This window comes from Zalophus californianus, chromosome 12 (assembly GCF_009762305.2).
Source record: "Zalophus californianus isolate mZalCal1 chromosome 12, mZalCal1.pri.v2, whole genome shotgun sequence".
NCBI classification, from domain to species: domain Eukaryota; kingdom Metazoa; phylum Chordata; class Mammalia; order Carnivora; family Otariidae; genus Zalophus; species Zalophus californianus.
In genome coordinates, this window is record NC_045606.1 from 79,992,351 (window position 1) to 80,013,272 (window position 20,922).

The following is a 20,922-nucleotide window of genomic DNA, read 5'->3' on the forward strand; positions in this document are numbered from 1 at the left end:
CATGGGTGTGTGTGCATGTATATACGTATGTTTACATATAACCATGTACATACATCTACATATAATATGTAAGTGCATGTATATATGCACATATATGTATGTATCCATCTGTAAATTTTTTTAAATGGAAGACATATTTCCATGTCAGAGATATTAAAGCGTGAAATAAGACTGAGTCTTAGCATTGATAAAATGAAGTAGTTAAAGAAACCCATTACCTAAATCAAACTCAAACCTAAAGCCCTCTATTTGATTTGGAAAACTGTCTGAGGTTTCTGAAAATAACTTGTTTTAGCTACTTTAAGGTAAGATTTGGGGCACCTGGGTGGTTCAGTCAGTTAAGCATCTCCCTTCGGCTCAGGTCATGATCCCAGGGTCCTGGGATCGAGCCCCTTATTGGGCTCCCTACTTGGTGGGGAGCCTGCTTCTCCCTCTCCTCCCCATTCATGCTCACTCGTCTCGCTTGTGCTCTCTGTCGCTATCTTTGTCTCTCTCTCTCTCTCAAATAAAATCTTTTAAAAAAAGATTTAAATGATTGCTAAAATACTCTCATTATGAGAATACTAGAAATTTTTTTAGTGTAATATTAAAATATTCCCCTATTCCACAAGTTTTATGGAAAGAAAACTTGTAATAAGCACTGTGTCTGTACACTGTAATGTGAAACACATTTTATGAGTTCAAATACAAGATTAAACCAATTATAATTCTGAACTAAATGTTCTATAATTTAGATGTCTTGTTTAATCTTAAAAACGTCTTTAGAGTATTTGATATTCTTTTAATTTGGAAGACTTAAAATGATAGATGTAGAATGTTTATTAAAGAAATTGACACCTACTCAAAAGAAGAAGCTATATAACCTTTTTCCTCCCAATAACGTTTTTGTGAGGAGGGAGGAATTTAGGTCTTTTTTCCTCTGACTTCTTCCACTGACATCTATAACACAGCAGGGGTGCAGGGTGAAAAGAGTCAGAGAAGGAAAACACAGAAATTTCTAAAAAAGAAAAGACAAAACTGATTTCCCTAATGGTCTCCAAAGTAAGATATTGGAAGAAAAAACCCACTCTATTTCTATTCACTGTTAACTCACTTTCTGAATGTTTATCATTCTGTGATTCTTTTTAAATATAGGGAATACACTAGTACAGTTCATGTATATACAAAGCACTTAAAGAAGACCTAAACACATGGAGGTGCGTGGCTGGCTTAGCCAGTAGAGCATCTAACTCTTAATCTCGGGGTCATGAGTTCCAGCCCCACATTGAGGGAAGAGTTTACTTAAAAAAAAAAAAAAAATTAAAAACCACCTCCCTCTAGATAAAATGCTCTCTCGTACAGATATAAAAAAAATTTTTTAAAAGCCTAAACACATGGAGAAAGATATCATATTCATAAATGAAAAACCTGAACATTATAAAGATAGTAATCCCCCCAAATTAATCTTTAAATTCAGTGTAATTTCAAACAAAATCCCCAGTGTCTTTTATGGAATTTGAAAAGCTGATCTGAAAATGTATATGAACGTGAATAGCAAGTCAAGTTTGAAGACTAAACTGGGAGGGAAGGGGGGAAGACTTGCTTGATCTACAGAATATCATTTAAAAATAAAGCTATAAAAAATAAAAATAAAGCTATAATAATTAAGACCCTGTGGTGTTAATGCAGATACATATATGAACATGGATATATCTTAAAAATATAATTTCAAAGAAAGAAAGCAAATTGCAGAATAATATATATACCACATGCATTTTTCAGAGGTAAGTACATAAAATAAAAGCATAATAAACATGGGTGTACATACCTACATATTAGGATAAATAGAAAGAAGATACTAGGGAGCAAAAAATAAGAATGAGCAGAAGTACAAAGAAGATTCAGTATGTAGAGATTTATGTCCTAAAAATTAAAAGTACCTGAAATTAGTGTGGTAAAACATTTAAAAATGTTAAGTTTAGATGACAGGCACATGGGTATTTACTACACTAACTTTTCTACTACTGTCTTTCATAATAAAACAATAAAGACCAAGAAATTTACTTATATAGTTTATCAAGATGACAAAATGTTATTTCCAGAAATTCCTTCTGGAGGCAGCATTGTATTTTTTTTTAAGCTTGCTAAATATACTATGAAATGTGCCAGATGTTCTACTATAATAGACACATATTGCTTAGTCCTTTCAGTAATGGGCAAAGATTCTAAACATACAAGTGAAGGAGTCAAAGCCAAAATTATAAAAAATATACTTTCAAAAACTGATAAAAACCCATTTCAGTAAACATCAAAAATAAAGCAAAGCAAATATGGCTATTAAGAAATTATTATCCCTTTAGAAATAATTTTAATCTTCCTTACAAGCTATCAAGAAATTCTCTTTAATGTTTTTAATTACCTGTGTATGTCTGAAAATAACCAGTCAAACTACAGCTCTTGGGTCACTGAAGGCCAAAACATAATTATGACTATATATATTTTTAATTATTTTTAAATTGTGTCAGGATAAGACTGATGATTGGAAATACACTGCTTTAATTTCTAGACAAAAAGTTCGAAATGTCTGTGTGTACCCATGTATATGTGGGTTTATGCGTGAGTGTTTGTGTAACACTTAAAAAGCAAAATTGAGGAAAAATGTTAAGAATGATTTCAACTATAAAATGTATATAAAAGCCAATTATATTATACTTTAAGATTGCCTTAATTATTCTCTTTATTAAAAAAATATTTTTTCCTGTTCCTATACAACAAAAATCTGTTCCACATATTTCAGTATAAAAATTCAATTTCAAACAATTGTCTTCAAGTGCTGATACGAACTGATTTGTATTAATGTCATTGGACTCTGGGGATTTCTTAATATCAAATGGTATAGAGGCTGTCTTAGAACAAATAAAATGGGATGCCAATATACATTAAAGCCTACAGTTACATTACTTATACAGAGAAAATCATTTTTCTATTATGAGAAATATCTTTTCTGCATTTGGGGCAGATATACATTTCTGCATTTGGGGCATTTTTTTTCTGCATTTCTGCAATATTTTCTATTGCAGATAAATAATACAATGTTATGATATCTTCAGAAAAAGATTAAGTGCCCTGTATTTTCTTAGTGATGTGTGCTCAGAGCACCCTCTAGTGGGTGAGATAAAGTAGACAAAAAGGGAGCTGAAAAAAATCAAATAAATTCACAGCCCTCATTGATTCACTCATTCACTAGCAGATATTATTTACTTCATCCTTAGTAAAAGGAAAGTACTGTGCTAGGTGTTGTTCAGGACTTGGACAAGGGAATCAGTGAGGGGGAAACAGAAAGACCTATAAATGCAGCATAAAGGGAATTAAATTGTGAAAGTAGAATCTAAAATAAAACGTAAATCATTTTCATTCATAAGAACTCTATCTGTATTTTTTTACGATTTTATTTATTTTACTTGAGACAGAGAGAGAAAGAGAGCAGTCAAGCAGGGGGAAGGCAAAGGGAAAGGGAGAAACAGGGACCCCACTGAGGTCATGACGTGAACTGAAAGCAGATGCTTAACCCACTGAGCCAGCCACCCAGGTGCCCCAAAACTCTATCTGTATTTAAAAAGGACTTTGAATTGGCTTTATCATTAGATTTATTTTCGAAATAAAGTAATCAATGTAGAGAAAATCAGGGAAAAGCATCAAAAATGTATCTTCAACAGTCAATTTTCTCTTGATATGTTAGGTATCAATTTGAGTTGGGTAGGCTTATTTGTGTGTGTGAGGAACTATTTCTTTCTCCAAGAACATTTATTTTACAAAGGGAAACTGGGCATAAAATTCAGATCTAAAACAACTGCAATTCACTTTTACTATTTTCTTCCTATAAGTAGGCCATAAACTTTCTATAAGTAGGCTGTATAACTCCCTAAAAGGTAGGATGGAAGCTATTTGCAATAAAGAAAATCATTTCTTTATACTGCTTGAAAGGACTGGTTGTGGAAACAAACACTAGATTCAAATACTGGCTTCACCCAAGTAGCCATGAAATCTTGGGCTTAACCTGTGACTGCTGTTTTCTCATTTGTAAAATAGGAATGGTGACAATACCAACTGCACAGGATAGTACTAAATACACATGATGTGCTTAACAAATGTTACTCTTATTACTGCTATTATTAATGATGCCACTTGTTGCTAGAAAAGATATCTGCAAATAAAATAATTAAAAAATAAAATAAATAAAATATTCCCAATATTAATAATCAAGAAATGTCATATCCGGACTTGTACCTAAAAAATAACTCAAAAGCAGTGAGCAAATTCTAATAAACTGTACAGTATAAACACACACAATTTATGATATATATTAAGAAGTGGATTGACAATTTCTTAAATTAATGAGTACAAAGTTGTAGGCTAGATTTTGAAAAATTAATAAAGCTTAACATTTAAGCTTACAAATATTTTATATGATTTCATACAATAAAATTTTTCCTAACTGTTTTTATAATAAAATTGTGTATAGCTTTAAAATATTCAGGAAAAGTTCTTTAATTTTATTTAAAAAGTTGTTCAAACCACTATAACTTAATGCATCTTTTTTTCTAATAATTTATTTTCAATATATTTTACAAATTAAAAATTAAAGAAAAAATAAATTTGGAGTTAATTTCTCGACCTCAAATATCATCTATAAATATGATTTACCCCACATTTATAAAAACAAAAAAAAGAGCAACATTTGCTACTCAACATCACCTTCAGAGACTTTGCCACTTGAACATGATTATCATAGACTAAAATGTCTACTGTCAGATTCTGCAGCCGATGGATATGACTTAAATCTCCTTCAAGTACAAGGTCTTGTATTAATACTCTCCAAGATGGGAATGGGGTCCTGGTGCCATCCCATACCTGCCATAATAGGGTAGAGTGAAGTTTAATGATCTTTCTGTGTAATTGTAGAGACTTTTAAAAGAGTTCTATCTGCTGGTAATATAACTTAAAAGTAATTAAACGTATTCCCCCAAATACCTGCTAAGCTTTAAACATGGTGTATATTCTGATTATAAAAGGACTACATAGATATAGGACATGTAGAAAATGTAAAGAAGAAAAAAATTCACACTACCTAGAAAAAAGTACTAACATATTTTTGAATTTATCTTTTTTACCATCTTACATATAAACCCTTATGACTATATTTGCTAATTTTCTTAAGTATAAATCCCTAACTTTTAGGAATGTATTCTAAACTTTGCTCATTTTGTCACTTTGTTCTAATTTGGAAAAGGCCTTTAAAAGTACAGATAGGAACATTCTGTTTATGTTAGAGGCTGTGAATACAAATGAATGAAAATCATGGCTGCTGGAAAAGGAAAAGATATATTGGATTGCTATGTAAGCTACATTGAGATAAGCAGGTACAGAATGAGAAAGTATGCACCATACCATCCTCAACATGTGAGCTAGTCTGTGCTGTGCTAAGCTTTTAAGAGACGGCTATGCTTTGCTATAAAAGGGCATGACAAAAGACATCTGGCATGAGGTAAGAATGCCTCTGTATATAAGAAATTTGGCGAGAAACAGGCTCAATGAACAGAAAACACTGCATTTCTACAGAGAGGTTGTCTGCCAGGGTCAGTTTACAGAGGAAGTATTCAATAATGTTGGTGATTATGCCAAGTTTCAAATAAACAATCACTGAGTTTGGGTCACTCACTGTTGCCTAGACTATTCAAAGAACCAGAACAAACACTTTGGGAATAGTTACACTATATGTCCCAAATGTTTTTCTCCACTTGGAATTTGTTCCTTCATTTCATGTATACTGTTTTTGTGACTTTAAAATAGCTTTATACATGAATCTACCAGTCTTTGGGGGGAGGAGCTGAGAGAGTAGAGTGCTGCTACATTATTTTTATGCTTCAGTTTTAATCACTTACAACTCAGTCTTTTTTTTTTAATAAATTCTGGAACTTTTGTAATTTTTTATCAATACTTAATCTGTTAGGAATTTGTATATAATATATAGATCTGATTTCTTTTTCCAAATAGATAACAATCACCATTTAACAATCTGTCTTCATCAATTTGAAATGACAATGTTATTTTTATCATGAATATATTATATGTACAGTGTAAGATTGTTTCTGAGGTTCCTAATCTTTTCCATTGATCAGTCTTACTATAATCTTAATTACATAATTTCCTAATATGCTTTGAATCTGATACAGAGGTCTCACTGAGTTTTCTTGTCAAGTTCTTCTTGTCTTATTCTTGATCATTTACTGTTCCTAATAAATTTCAGAATCATAGTCAATTTAGAAAATATGTGGCATTTTATTTTAAAACACTTTAAAAAAGAATCAAAAACCTTTTAATAGCCCTACTTTTCTTTTATGCTCCCGCTTTCTAGGTTTCTTCACAGAAGGTCAGGGATTCCTTGCCCGAACTGTCTCGTTTTACAGTCTTTGTGACATTGGAAGAACTTTTGTTCAATTATATGTTCTATTTATTTCTAATATGTAGCAAACTATATTTCACTAATGTTTAAACTAGTTATCTCACTAAATAATTTTATTAATCCAAGTAGCTTTTCAGTCCATTGTTTGGGTTTTTATAACTTGAGTACTGACCTTCTTTTTTTCTTTCTTTTAAAAGAGTTCTATCTCTCACTTTTTTTCTTATCTTAGTGAATTCCTGAGATTTTCTGAGCAATGTAACAGAGAAAATAGGGGTATTTTTGTCTTCTTCCTGGCATTATTGACTTCAGAATTTTACCACTAATTATTTTGAATAATTTATAGGAGAAATTGTTTATCAAGTTAAGAAGACATACTTCTAATTCTATTTTGCTAAACATTTTCACAGATCTATTTAACATTCACAAAAAGGATTATAATTTTCCTTAAAATTAAACCACTTCTGATTTCTAAAAATAAATTGTGGATTACAGTATATTATTGTTTTAATATGTTATTGGTGTAGCATGTCTACAAAAATAATTAAAATAAATTAGTATCATAGTTACTAATATAGGAAACTCTGGTATCAAATCCAAGCTGAGAAAGGAAATAATTATGTTACATTCCATGCTTTTCAGGCCTCACTTGGAGTAAGGTCTGGCTCCTTTTGTGTTTAAAACATAATTTAAAAAGTTATTTCTGGTATGTGATAGGAAAATCAATTTCAGAAAAAAAAAATCACTCAAAATTTGACTTCCCAGAGATAACATAAGTAAAATATTGCTATATATTCTTTTTAATGTACTTTTACTATGCATATATTTTAGTATATAAATAAAACTGCATTAATTGCCAAATAGAATATTATGAATATCTTAATAACCATACCTACAATGTCATTTTATTGTAACAGAAGTATATCGATACTTCACACAATTCTGTTAGTAATGAGTGTTTCCAATTTTTGTTACTGTAAGAAATAAAATATTCTTTAAATGCATTTTTCCACATTTACAAAGTAAATTTAGAAAATTTACAAAAATAAATTCACTTCTGAATGCTGTATTTTAAAATAACATCTAAATCAAAGCTGTTTTCATTTATCTGAAAAGGCTATCTATAAAAATGGAATGCATGCGTATGTTTTGTTGCTTTAGAGTGAATGTAGATTCAGCCATGTCAGCTAAAAGGTGGCAGATTTTATCTCAGAATTTAAGAATTTTCTAACATAGCAGTCAAAAGATCTACACTCATACTGTGCACAGATTTCTTGTCATTGGAAGTATTTGGTTTTTAACAAATGTTCATCTGTTAAGGATGTCACTTTGGGCAAAAAGTATGACCGGCTGACCTAGGATTCCTTCTAATTTTGGATGATTTTACTTAGCTTTAACTTTAGCTGTCATACTTGACTTAAATTTTTTTACAGCATGCAATTACTTTTTTCGGAGTATGTCATGTGTATATAAATGTGCTTTCAACTCTAAACACTTCATCTTTTATTCAGGGATTTCTATCTTCCTCATTCCTTAATAAGGGCGAGGTATAAATGATAATAAAGCTAAACCCAATACTTGTGCCTCTGTACTCTGTTCCTTATCCTATTGTTTCAAAGAGTCAGAAGATAAATAACCATAGGAGCAGAGCTGAAGCAGTGTTTGTTTAAGTGTATTGTGCATAGGATGGGCAGATGAGGATTAGTATCAGACAACTGTCTTTTTCTCTAGCTATTTGTGAGTAAATTGGGGTAGGTATAAACAAAGATTAGATGGGTCTTAAGTTACTTTTTAAAAGATCATGCTGATTTAGAAAGAAAACAGAACAGAACAAAAATAAACACTTCAAAACCATCTGTGATCTACCCAATGAAACAGGCAGTGAGATGACATGGGAAGAGAACCCAACATGAATGAGCCAAGAAAGTAAATGAGAAGGAAGGCTACCCTGACAGGGAAGCAGAAATATGCATATGTAGAAATGTAACTAAAATATAACATAGAAAACTTTATATTTTATTAATACTAAAATAAGAAATAAAGCATAAACTATATCTAAACTATTGATAATACTATTTTTCTCTGGAAGTATAAAGAAGTTCAAGAGTAGAGTTGCATGAACATCTAAGTTCATCAAAAATGGTAAGTTAGATTTAAAGTTCTTATTATAATACACAGTATGCATATTTATCCCACCAGAATGAAATATAAGCTCTTTTTAGATATGTAGGTGGTGCTAATTTACAATTTCAAGTATTTAAAATACCTACCTTTAGAAGATATGATGCTCCATCCACTTCTGCTTTGCCCAAGAGCTGACAAGTCAGGTCAAAATACTGCAGTGGTTGAACATCACACAATTTTACTAATGTCGAAGAAGGTGAAATATGAGTAGATGCCCAAACACGTAAAGCTTCTACCATTTTGTGGTCCTCGGCAGTGAAGTTAAAATACTTGCTTGAGGTACGAGGTATGATAGGAGCTCCCAAAGTTCCCTCAAATGTCAAAGATGAAAAGCCAGAGCTGGTGATACCCTGAGTCTCCTTTTTATATACTTGGATCTAAGAAAGTTGGGCAAAGCAGAAAACAAAACAGCTTACTGACGCAAAACCCCAAAACTCAAGAAACTTGAAAGATTAGAAAGTCTTGCTAGCACAGCTCACAGAGGATATAATTATTTAATATATTTTACTTAATTAGCATACAAAATTATAAAATCAATTTACAAAGGGAAAAACATAGTGACAATTACTTATGACCATTACAAGGAAAACTAGAACACTTAAAAGTACAAGACTTCAAAGTGAATAAAATGCAGTGAGACTAAGATTTCATCAGTCTGAGAGCCAAGATAAGCCACAAAGACTCTGGCTTTTGAATTCTGAGGCTCCGCTAGTATATGCACGTGCATTACCAAGGTTACATCTTCTTCATTAAGCAATCATTTTGTACTTATGAAATGCCCCCCTTTTAATCCCCTGTAATACTCCATCTGATATTAATAAAATGTTTTCATTTTCCTTATGCTTCTTGTTTGCTTGGTGTATCTTTTCTACAGTTTTACTTACAACTTATTTGTGTCTTCATTTCTTGTAGGGAGTGATATTTGTTCTTGCTTTTTTATTCAGTCTATTTTTCCTTACAAAAGGAGTGTTTAGTCCATGTACGTAAAATTATTGATATGGTTATATTTAAGTCTATCTTATTTGTTTTCCTTCTGTATCCCCCTTTTTGTTTTTTAAAAATTGTTTTTCTACTGTTCCTTTCCTCTTATTTTGAACTTATTAGTATTCTGTTTACCTCCTCTGAGCTATGAAAGAATCCTTATCTCAAAGTCTATTTGCAATCAATATAGTTCTACTACATAATCCCTACTTTCCATATCATATTCCCCACTCGCCCATATCCCATTTTACACTTTCTACTGAAAGTGTAATAACCTCTGAAGGTACGTACTAACCTTTTGGTGGTTAATTCCAGTTAACCATCCTAACCATCCTTTGTGTTATCGTTCATATTTTTCTACATATTTTATAAACTCCATCTTCCTAAATGTTACTGTTTTTCTTTTAAACAGCCATTTATCTTTTAGTGAAATTACGGGAAGCAATACAAAACAATATCTTTCACCATTTATTCACCATTTCCTTTTTTTTGTTATTGTTTTTGATCATTTCCTAACCATCTAGTTTCTGGTTGGTAGCATTCTTTTTTGTCCTGAACACCATCCTTTAGCATTTACTTATAGCAAAGATATGCTGGTTGTGGATTCTCTCATTTTTTGAAAAATATTTTCTCTGGATACAAAATTCCAGGTGAATCCATTTTCTATCACCACTTTAAATTTATCATTGCTTTGTTCCTCAAATGCCATTATTTCTGATAAATCAAAGATGGCTGGTATTATGTTTCCTATATGGAATGTGTTATTTCTCTGCCAGTTCATTTCAAGTTCTTTTTTCAAATCTTTTTCAATGGTTTCACAGTGATTTGTTTAGGCATGCTGTTCTTTGTGGTGCCATGCATGGAGTGCACTGAGTTTCTAAAATCTGTAAGCCAATGCTTTCCATCAAATATGGAAAAATTCTGGTCATTTAAGTATTTTTGTTTCCCATTCACACAGTTTTCTTGTGCATTTCAAATGACACGTTTCACAATTTGATATTATTTCACAGGTCCCCAAGGCTCTGTCAATCTTTCGTTTACCCTTGTTCTTCAGATTAGATAATTTCTACTGATCTATGTTCAAGTAAAAATGATATAGCTAATCTATTTAGCCTATCCAGTAAATTTTTCATTAATAATAAAAATATTAACATATATATTCACTACATAAAAGATATGTATTAGACTGTTTATAGCAGGATAATATTCTCAAACTGAATGTCCCACAGAATATATAAATTCTGATGCATTCACACACTTACCAATGAAAATGAACAAAGTGAAACTATATGTAGTAATATAGCTGAATCACACAAGCATAAGCCATACATTAGAGAACAAAACCTATAGTCTATTCTCTTTAAAACAAATAGAACTGAGAGATATATATCCTACTTCAGTTAAAGAGCAAGAATAACAACTAAAAACATTAGGAGGGAAGAGTGCACTGTCTGAAACAATAGTGTGTGAGAAATAAGTTATTTTTTGAAGTTGGGATAAACTTGCTACGATGATAATATTTCTATTTCCTTTTTAACTTCACACAAATATTCTCTACTACTCTTCTATTCTCAGGGAAAGGCATTAGAGATCAAGAAAGGTAATCTCCACCAAAACTAAGGACAGAACATAACCAGAATATTGTGCTCACTTATGAGCATGAGGGACATATAAACTGAAGCATTAGAAGAAAAAGATAATGAAAGAGCTTCCTGGAAACCCATCTAACAAGAGGAAAAGATGAAGGGTCGACTGAAATGCTTAAAAACCTAAGGGATTGAAAATATTAAAGTACTTATTTTTTTTAATTACATACTATTTAATAGTTTTAACTTTATATTAAAGGTTTCCTTACATTTAACTGTTTGACTGATAGCATAATTTGAAAAGTACCAAAATATCTGTTCATGTTTTAATACATTTTTCATAAATGAAATCAACTTACTTTGATTTTATACTTAATATCTCAATGCTTTCACTGTACTTGAATTAACACAACAAACAGGGGAAAATAATATAACTCCTCAATTGTTATAGAATTACTTATAAAGAAGTAAAAAAGAAAAAAGAAAAAGCCCTGTTGGCCTAGGGCTTTTTTTTTTTTTTTTTTAACCCAGATCTACATGGAAACCTTTAAAGCATCAATCTACATTCAGAAGTGAGAAGATAGAATGCAACTAGCAACTCGTCTTAATCATGGTATCTAATACACCTCTTGTGGAAGGAGCACAGGCAGTTTGTCCAAATGAAGAGATTTCCTAATATTAATTATTTGAAGTCTGGTATTATTTACATTTCTTCTTGTCTCTTGAAATGCTGGATGCCATGTTATGTCACAGCAACCACAGAATTAGAGCTAATTAGTATTAGTGAAAATACAGAGTTCTCTTCAAACAGACAGGAGTTCTGGACATTCCGAATTATACCTTCAGCCTATGAAAGCGAACAATATCTCCATTTTTATAAATTATTGGAAGTGCTTCATAATTTCCACTAAAGAGCAGGCAGGTTAACTTTACATTTGTCTGGTCCACAATTGTTACAACTGAGCAATAATCTGGAAAACACAAAAACATTTTACCTTTTAGTATTTCAAAGCATTTGACAAAGAAAGAATATGGCTGAATTCAAAACACCAAACAAACTCCTATCCTCTTTTAATTAAGCCTTCTGAGAACAGGATCAAAACACAGAGACAGTCTCCTGGCTCTCAAAATGCACTGCCAAATTATTCTGCAAGAGTGTTCCACAAAAATTAATTTTATAAAGTTTAGTAAAACAAAAATAAAATTCCTAATTAATATAAACTGTCTGGAGGGGTGGTAACATTTTTATTACTTCAAAGATTAGAAATCACAAAACAGATAAACATATTCAAATAAAATATAATATATAAAATGAACATAATTAAAATTAGGGTGAAAACAAAGACTAGAGATAGTTGAAGCAAATGTGATGAAGAGTCAATATACTACATAAAGAGTCTATGAAAACTGCTTATAAAACCCAGGACTTCCCAGTGCCAATGAAATTCAAAGGAACAAACAATTCCTAAAAAATTATATTAACAACAAACTCAAAAGAAAAAATGAGGATTTGCTAGTTTCTTATAGACGATTACACATTAGAACAAGAAACATATACACTTTAGCTGGCAAAAAAATATAATAGTTGGGATGCTATAAAAATGAAAATTTCAAATACTGGTGGTAGTAAAAACTGTTACAGATACTGCCTTTTGATATGTATGTTTCAGAAAGTTGCACACTGAGAAAATGTGCTGACGTCCAGTCCTACCCAGCACCCTAGTAATTACAATATCAAGACAGAAAAGCACAAACCCAGAACAGTGAAGGAAGAGAGGAGAGGGGAGTGAAGGAGCAGAGGAGAAGACAGCGATATGTTTTGGAAGATGGGAAAACAAAGGGTTAGGGATAAAACGAACAGGGGAGACAATCCAGAAGACAGTATATATCGAGTAACCACAATGAAGATGGGAGTCACTGGGCTTAAGGGTGTCAGTGAAAAGTAGAGTCAAAATCAAGGTTAATTAAAAGTTTACACATAAAACAGCTGTTTCAATAACCATCCATCCTGACCTCTACTGCCCAGGAAAGTGATTTCAGGTTGGGAGGCAGAGTATTTAAACCAACCACTTCCAGGAACACATGCTATTTCCAAGGACAGTTCACTGATTAACCAGGAAGTACTAAGGCTTCCAGTGTGGGGTTACCACCCAGAATAAATCCCTCTGCATTATCACGTTAGGGGGCCAACAGCCAGATGGGCTGTTCTCTTTTCACCCACCATACAGTGACACTGTCAATCAACGTGCCCTATGAAAATTCTATTTGTCTCTCAGATTTCCCATTCAAGAGGAGATCAAATAGGAAAAACAATCTTGAAAAAGCACAGAGCTGGAGGTATCACAATCTCAGACTTCAAGATGTATTACAAAGCTGTAGTAATCCAAAAAGTATGGAAAAACAAAGTACTTCTATACAAGCAAACAAGATGAGAGTCTATAACCTAAAATAAACCATACCTACATTTTTAAATATAAAAGACAGTAAACAATCACCAGATATACACGAAAAATGGAAGGAAGGAAGGAAGGAAATGGAAAGTGGATGGGAGAGAAAGAGGGGGAGCAGCAGAGAGCAGGAATGGAAGGACAGGGAAAAAGGAATGGGAGGGGCAAGGGAGGAAGGTGGGGTGAAGGAAGGAGGGAGGAAAAGAAATCTGATCCTGTGACGAAGAGGAAACAATTTAGAGAACATTAAAAAAAACTTAAAAATAAAATCAAAACCTTGGTAAGCATCTTCAAAGAGTAAAGAGTATGACATTCTCATTTCTTAATACATCAGCAGGATCCACTGGAACCAAATTTATATTGTTTCCTTTTTCAGTAGCTCTATTTGGGAGGGTACTGTTTCATGACATTTTTTTTTTCTCTTAGCAGTCTTACAAAATATCAAAGATCAATTTTACTTATTTTTAACAGAATGACACTTTTTTTTTTTGCAATTATCATATGGCTCTATTGCCCCTTCTATATAAGTCTATGATGCATTATGGAATCTTAATCATCTATATTCCTGTACCTTGTTTTTGTTTCCAAAAAATGACTTGGTGGACTGCAAAGGACGCCAGGGGACACAGAGAATAGGTCCACTATCTACAGGGTCTTTATAGGGCCACCGCTAGCTCTTGCCGTGCTTTCCTGCAAATTAGAAAAAGCCTCTCCTTTTTCAAATAGAAATACTGCACAACCTGAACAGCTTTCCAGAAGTTTACTGAGCCCGAGAGAGTAGCAGTCTTAGCTGCACACACACATCCATCTTCGTTCTGGCCTTTTCTTAAAAACCAGCAGAAAGAGGGACACATACGCCACTTGCAAGGCACACATTCCTTTCCTTCTCCAGGCCCTTCCCTTCCCCATTCCCCCAGGAGTATCTATGTCACATTCAGAGTTAGGGTGGTTAAAGCCTGTGTCAGGTTCAGAGATGGGGTGGGAACGGACTTCCGAGAGACAAAAGCAACCTCAGGGGATGCCCGAAGAGCAGCATAAAGAGGTATGTGTGTGCCAAGTAAGTGCCAAGTAAGTGGGTAAATGTGACGGCTCCATGTGCTGTCCAGATTTGTGTAGAAGAGAGCATTCCCCAGCTGCATCAGGACTTGACTGACAAGCCTGAAATCGCCACACTTGCATGTTTTCATATAAGTGACTCTATGTGGATGCAAATGGCATCTCCTTACATGGAGCATATTTGTACACATTTATCTGAGCTATCATATGCTGAGTCCCTGTTCCTCACTCTTTTTCTCTTGGCTTATATTTTCTCTTTTGAAAGTATCATCCACGACTTTTAGCAAGTTTAAGCCAAAGAGACTCACCATGAGTTCAAATCCTTTAATATAATAAGATGTTATTAACAAAGAAAGAAGGAAACAAAAATTCAGATTCAAGAAAACAAGGGCATTAAAAAACAAAACAAAACAAAACAAAACCTGTCCAGGGGCACCTGGTTGCGTGCAACTCTTGATTTTGGCTCAGATCGTGATCTTGGGATCTTGAGATTGAGCCCCAGGTCAGGATCTGTGCTCAGCTCAGCAGGAAGTATGCTTGGGATACTCTCCCTCTGCACCCACCCTCCCGCTCACAGATGCAGGCTCTCTCTCTCTCTCAAATAAATAAAATCTTAAAAAAAAAAAATCTGTCCAATAATTTGCTCACAATAACAAAAACAAATACAATCTAAATGAAATATTAAATAGTTTTCAGGTTCTTTCAATTAGCATGATTCATGACCAGAAACCAAACTACCTATTTTAACAAGTACTAACGAGGCAAACTGCTAAATGTTTTATTTTACTGCTTCAAGGAAGTGAAGTGTCTTACCAAATAAATAATCCATCAAAAATGGCTACATCAAATAATAAAAATACTTACTTTTCCAATGCCTCATTTTAACTCATTCCCAAATGGAGGAAAAATAACTTGTGAAATTACAACTTACAACTTCATATTTCAATAATGAAGTTACAAAACTAAAAGATAATAGTCCATTTTCTTGATAGCTAACACCAGCAGGAAAGGTCTGAAGAGTAGAAAGAGCTTTCATAAATCAGTATTCTTACCTTATCTACCTCAATAGTACACTTAGGTGCTAATGTACTATAAAAATAAATATAAATTACTTAAAATATGTTTTAAGATATTAAAATAGATATTTAAGCTTGATAAAGTCTTCACTGTATACTTTAGAGTAAGACTTCATATGTAAACTGCTGACAAAGTATTTACTTTTACTCTTCATGTAACCTGATATAAATCTGGAAAAAATAATAAATAGTAAATTAAGTCCTATATTCTGCAATCTTGAGTAATTCACCTAATTTCATCAGCATGATTAAGTGCAAATTGCCTTGGAGTTTTATAAGGGAAAGCTGGTAATTCATCTAATCAAAGAAGCATGCATGTATAAATTATACAATCCATAAAAAAATTCCTCCATGAAAGTTGTTTCACCTCCTTTTTATCTACTATAGCACTGTTTATAAACCAATCAGTATTTCAGTAAGTTTCCATCTGTATAAAAGTTTATTACTGAAACACCCAAGTAAAAGTTATGAAAGCAAATCACTGAATCAAGGCAATATTATATACTACAATCTTGCTAATTTTACAAGGAAACTTTACTACATATAATAGCACTCGTTTTATTATGCTGGTGTGAAATTACATAGATTTCCCCTTATGTTTTAATTATATTTAAAAAGGTAATGAAAGGAAGGAAAAGAGAAGAAAGCATAATTATGTTAGAGATATACATACTAACACACACACACATACATATATATATATATATATTATATATTAAACACAGATAGAGGGGTGCCTGCATGGCTGAGTCAGTTAAATGTCTGACTAGTGATTTTGGCTCTGGTCATGATCTCATGGGTTCTGAGATTGAGCCCCGCATCCAGCTTCGCGCTCAGAGGGGAGTCTGCTTAAGAGCTCTCCCTCTGCCCCTCCCCGCACTTGCACTCACATTCTCTCTCTCTCTCTCTCAAATAAATAAATAAATAAATAAATCTTAAAAAACAAACAAACAAACCCACAGAATAGATAGGTATGCAGGCTGATATTCTGTGAGTTCATAAATGCTATTCTGGAGTTTTACATTTTACTTCAAGTACTGAGCAACCACAGTAAATGGTATTCCTAGGTATAAGGATTTATACTAATACTTAGCAATGGTCTCTATCTTCACAGAGTTTGTATTAAAAATAAGAAAGACAAAACAATTAGAATAATTTTTAAATAACTATAGAAGTATATTGATATTCAGCAATAAAAATGAATACGTGTTGAATTCATGTTGTAACATGAATGAACCTCAAAATCATTATGTTAAGTGAAAGAAGCCAGAAGCAAAGACCACATGCTGTATGAGTCTCTCTATATGAAGTATCCAGAAGGGGATAGAGACAGAAAGCAAATTAGTATGAATATTGCAGATGCATGCAACATATTCCTGTAAGTCTTAAAAAATACTGAAATGATAAATGAAGAACTAAAAACCTGAACTTAACAAGTCTGCATTATTATATCTCTAAAAAGTTCATGTGGAGATTGTAGCACAATACTCTAATGATTAAAAATTGGACATCTGAACAGTCCTCCTCTTAATTAAGGAGAACTATCACAGGCTCACATATTGGGAGAAGAAAATTCATCTCAGGCTCTCTGTTAAGTGTTGCTCCATAGATCTTTATATACAGATATATATATTATACATGATGTATACATCACATTATTTAATAAATTATTTTGAAACAAGCGAGCTGCCAACAAAAAGATCATTTTGCACTACATACAAAACAAAATTCCAGGCAATATATGCAATATCTGTTTTTAAAAATATAAAAGAATTTTAAGAAAATATAGACCACTATTTTTCAGATCTTGTAATGAATGGGTAAAAGCCTTTCTAAACAAAATTATGACTCCAAATTGTAGGTTAAACATTTGTATTTCAAAGACCATCGGCACTAAAACTAAAATGCTGGGAAAAGCATCTTAACAGTTATGACAAAAAAAGAGATTAATATCATTAATACATGAGAAGCTTCCAGAAATTGCTGAAAAAAGACAACCAAACTGAAAAAGAGAATATATTTTGATTTTCTCAATCATGATGTGTAAAGTGGAGGAAAAGTAGTAAACTGAAATAGAAGAACTTAAAAATGCAGATGGAAATCAAAGCAATTTGTAATTAGAAAGTAATTTTTGTGAACCTAAATATTACTAGAATCCCTTTGACCTGAGAATTAATGTAGAAAAGGATTCCATTGATAGCTGCTTAAAACATTTTATCTGTAATAATTCTGAGTACATCATCTTTCAAAGACCAACTGCCAACTATATTATAGTTCTATCATATGAATAAAATTACTGATTACATATACGTTAAAAAATTAGTTTTACTATATATAGAAACCATAAATTAAATACAAAAAATACTTTTTAAATTATGGTCTAGAATATAAACAAAGTGTACACCACAAACTATCATAAGTCTTTAATAATGATCCTTGAAAAAGACTGCTACAAGAGCATAAAATTATGCATCAATATCCTGCAGATATTCCATTACTTAAAATTATATTTAAGTCAACTTCTTCAGCAGTTAGCTTTTGAAATTGAAAAGTTCACATTTTCATTATAAAAGTCTGACAACTGTTGTTGCAATTCGAAAGTCTGGAATGTTGGCCTCTTCTTCCTCATCTATCAACACCCAATTTATCCTCAAAAGTTCAGTTTAAATGCAGTTTCTCTTAGAAGACTTTCCCCTGTTAGCATTAATCTCTCCATTCTCACTCCCAAAGCACTCTGCTTATTTCTTAAGCTATAGCATACAACAGTGCCTTAGCCAGTTGATTAAATTTAGGTCTTCCTCATCTCCCTCATGATAAACTCTCTGAGAGTCTATCACTTTATCACTACGGACAACTAAGTCCAGTACAATGCTATACAAGGCTGGCAAAGAAATCATTTAACTGAATGAATAAAAGCATGTAACCTAAGTTTTAAGAAAGAATGAGGAAACAGTACTGATTTTAATGATCCATTAAAGCAATTCAAATTATAAACTAATGAAACGTAAGGGTGATTTTCTAAATTAGCAGGCTAATAATTTCTTAGAGGAAAAGATCATAAAGGACAGAGTCAGTCTTAGGATATGAAATGAAAGCCAGATGGAGACCTCAAGCTTCGTCACAGTCATTCCTGAATATAAGCAAGCAAGCAATACAAAAGTTCAGTGATAGTGGAAGAAAGATCTTTCTCCACCTTCATTTTCCAAGTGGAAACCAACCTACTGGCATGGACAAAACAGCAGGAAATAGTAATGAAGAGAGGCTTAGCTCACCTCTCCAAGGACTTAAAGAGATAAGTAATAACTAACCATGCCCCCTACATGCCTTCCCATTCCTGAAAGATAGCCAAGCACTTGTGAAGAGTCTTACCTCACTCAACTAGACACAATTTTTTAGCTCTTGGGAAATAGAAAACTCCATGCCTGCCCAATCCACAACCTCCATCCTTTAGAACAGGTAAATCCATTGTTCAACTTTAATAAACTCAAAAGGATGGTATGTTTTACAATGAAGAGTCTATCTTACATAGCCAACAATAAGTGGAGAAATAAAAGTGGAGTCTTATAAATTGAGGAAAGACTAAAAAATTGAGGAGGCTAAATGAAATCATGAACTATTATAATCATTGTATTGTAATTATTATCTGTCTTAAACATTCCTTGAGGGTAGAAACAGTGACCTAGATATCTTTGCATTTCCCACTCTAATACCTGGGATATAAAAAGTACTTAATAGATGTTTGTTGAATAAATGAGCAAATGAGTGAATGAAAAAACAAAACTATATATATTTATTTATTTTAAAGCAAAACAAAAACAAAAACAAAACTGAACTATTGGGACACTTCATCAAGATAAAACCTTCTGCACAGCAAAGGAAACAATAAAACTAAAAGGCAACCTATGGAATGGGAGAAGATATTTGCAAATGACCTATCTGATAAAGGGCTAGTATCCAAAATCTATAAAGAACTTATCAAACTCCACACCCAAAAAACAAAAAATCCAGTCAAGAAATGGACAGAAGACCTGAACAGACATTTCTCCAAAGAAGACATCCAGATGGTTAACAGACACATGAAAAAATGCCTAATATCACTCATCATCAGGGAAATCCAAATCAAAACTTCAATGAAATACCACCTCCCACCAGTCAGGGTGACTAAAATTAACAAGTCAGAAAACAACAGATGTTGGCAAGGATACGGAGAAAGGGGAACCCTCTCACACTGTTGGTGGGAATGCAAACTGGTGCAGCCACTCTGGAAAACAGTATGGAAGTTCCTCAAAAAGCTGAAAATAGAGCTACCCTACAACCTAGCAACTGCACCACTAGATATTTATCCAAAGGATACAAAAATAGTGATTTGAAGGGATACATGCACGCTGATGTTTATAGCAGCATCAGCAATAACTAAATTATGGAAAGAGCCCAAATGTCCGTCAACTGATGGAGAACGAAGCAGTATGTATATGTGTACACACACACACACACACACACACACACACAATGGAATACTGCTCAGCCATCAAAAAGAATGAAATCTTGCCATTTGCAACAATGTGGATGGAGCTAGAGTATACTATGATAAGCAAAATAAGTCAATCAGAGAAAGACAAATACCATAAGAGTTCAATCACATGTGGAATTTAAGAAACAAAACAGATGAACATAGAGGAAGGAAGGGGGAAAAAATAGATAAGCAGGCAAACCATAAAAGACTTTTTTAAAAATTTTTTATTGTTATGTTAATCACCATATATTACATCATTTGTTTTCGATGTAGTGTTCCATGATTCATTGTTTGTTCATAACACCCAGTGCTCCACGCAGAACGTGCCCTCCTCAATACCCATCACCAGGCTAACCCATCCCCCTACCCTCCTCCCCTCTAGAACCCTCAGTTTGTTTTTCAGAGTCCATCATCTCTCAACCATAAAAGACTCTTAACTACAGAGAACAAACTGAGGGTTGCTGGAAGGAGGAGCGTGAGAAGATTGGGTAATTGGATGATGGGCATTAAGAAAGGTACTTGATGTAATAAGCACTGGGTGTTCTATGCAACTGATGAATCACTGAATTCTACCCCTGAAACTAATAATACATACTATACGTTAACTAACTTGAATTTAAATAAAATCTAAAAAAACCCC

At 32.9% G+C, this 20,922-nt stretch overlaps 1 protein-coding gene across 7 annotated transcripts in view; it reads right to left on the bottom strand.

Moving 5' to 3' along the window:
* Positions 1-20,922, bottom strand: part of POT1 (protection of telomeres 1) — an 82,745-nt gene that overhangs the window by 27,467 nt on the left and 34,356 nt on the right. For all 7 annotated transcript variants that reach the window (XM_027574062.2, XM_027574067.2, XM_027574065.2 and 4 more), the window contains 3 exons: positions 12,031-12,161; positions 8,710-9,000; positions 4,735-4,890 (listed from right to left, as the gene is read on the bottom strand). In XM_027574062.2, coding sequence (XP_027429863.1) covers positions 4,735-4,890; positions 8,710-9,000; positions 12,031-12,161 — 578 coding nt within the window. The remainder of the gene's footprint in view (positions 1-4,734; positions 4,891-8,709; positions 9,001-12,030; positions 12,162-20,922) is intronic.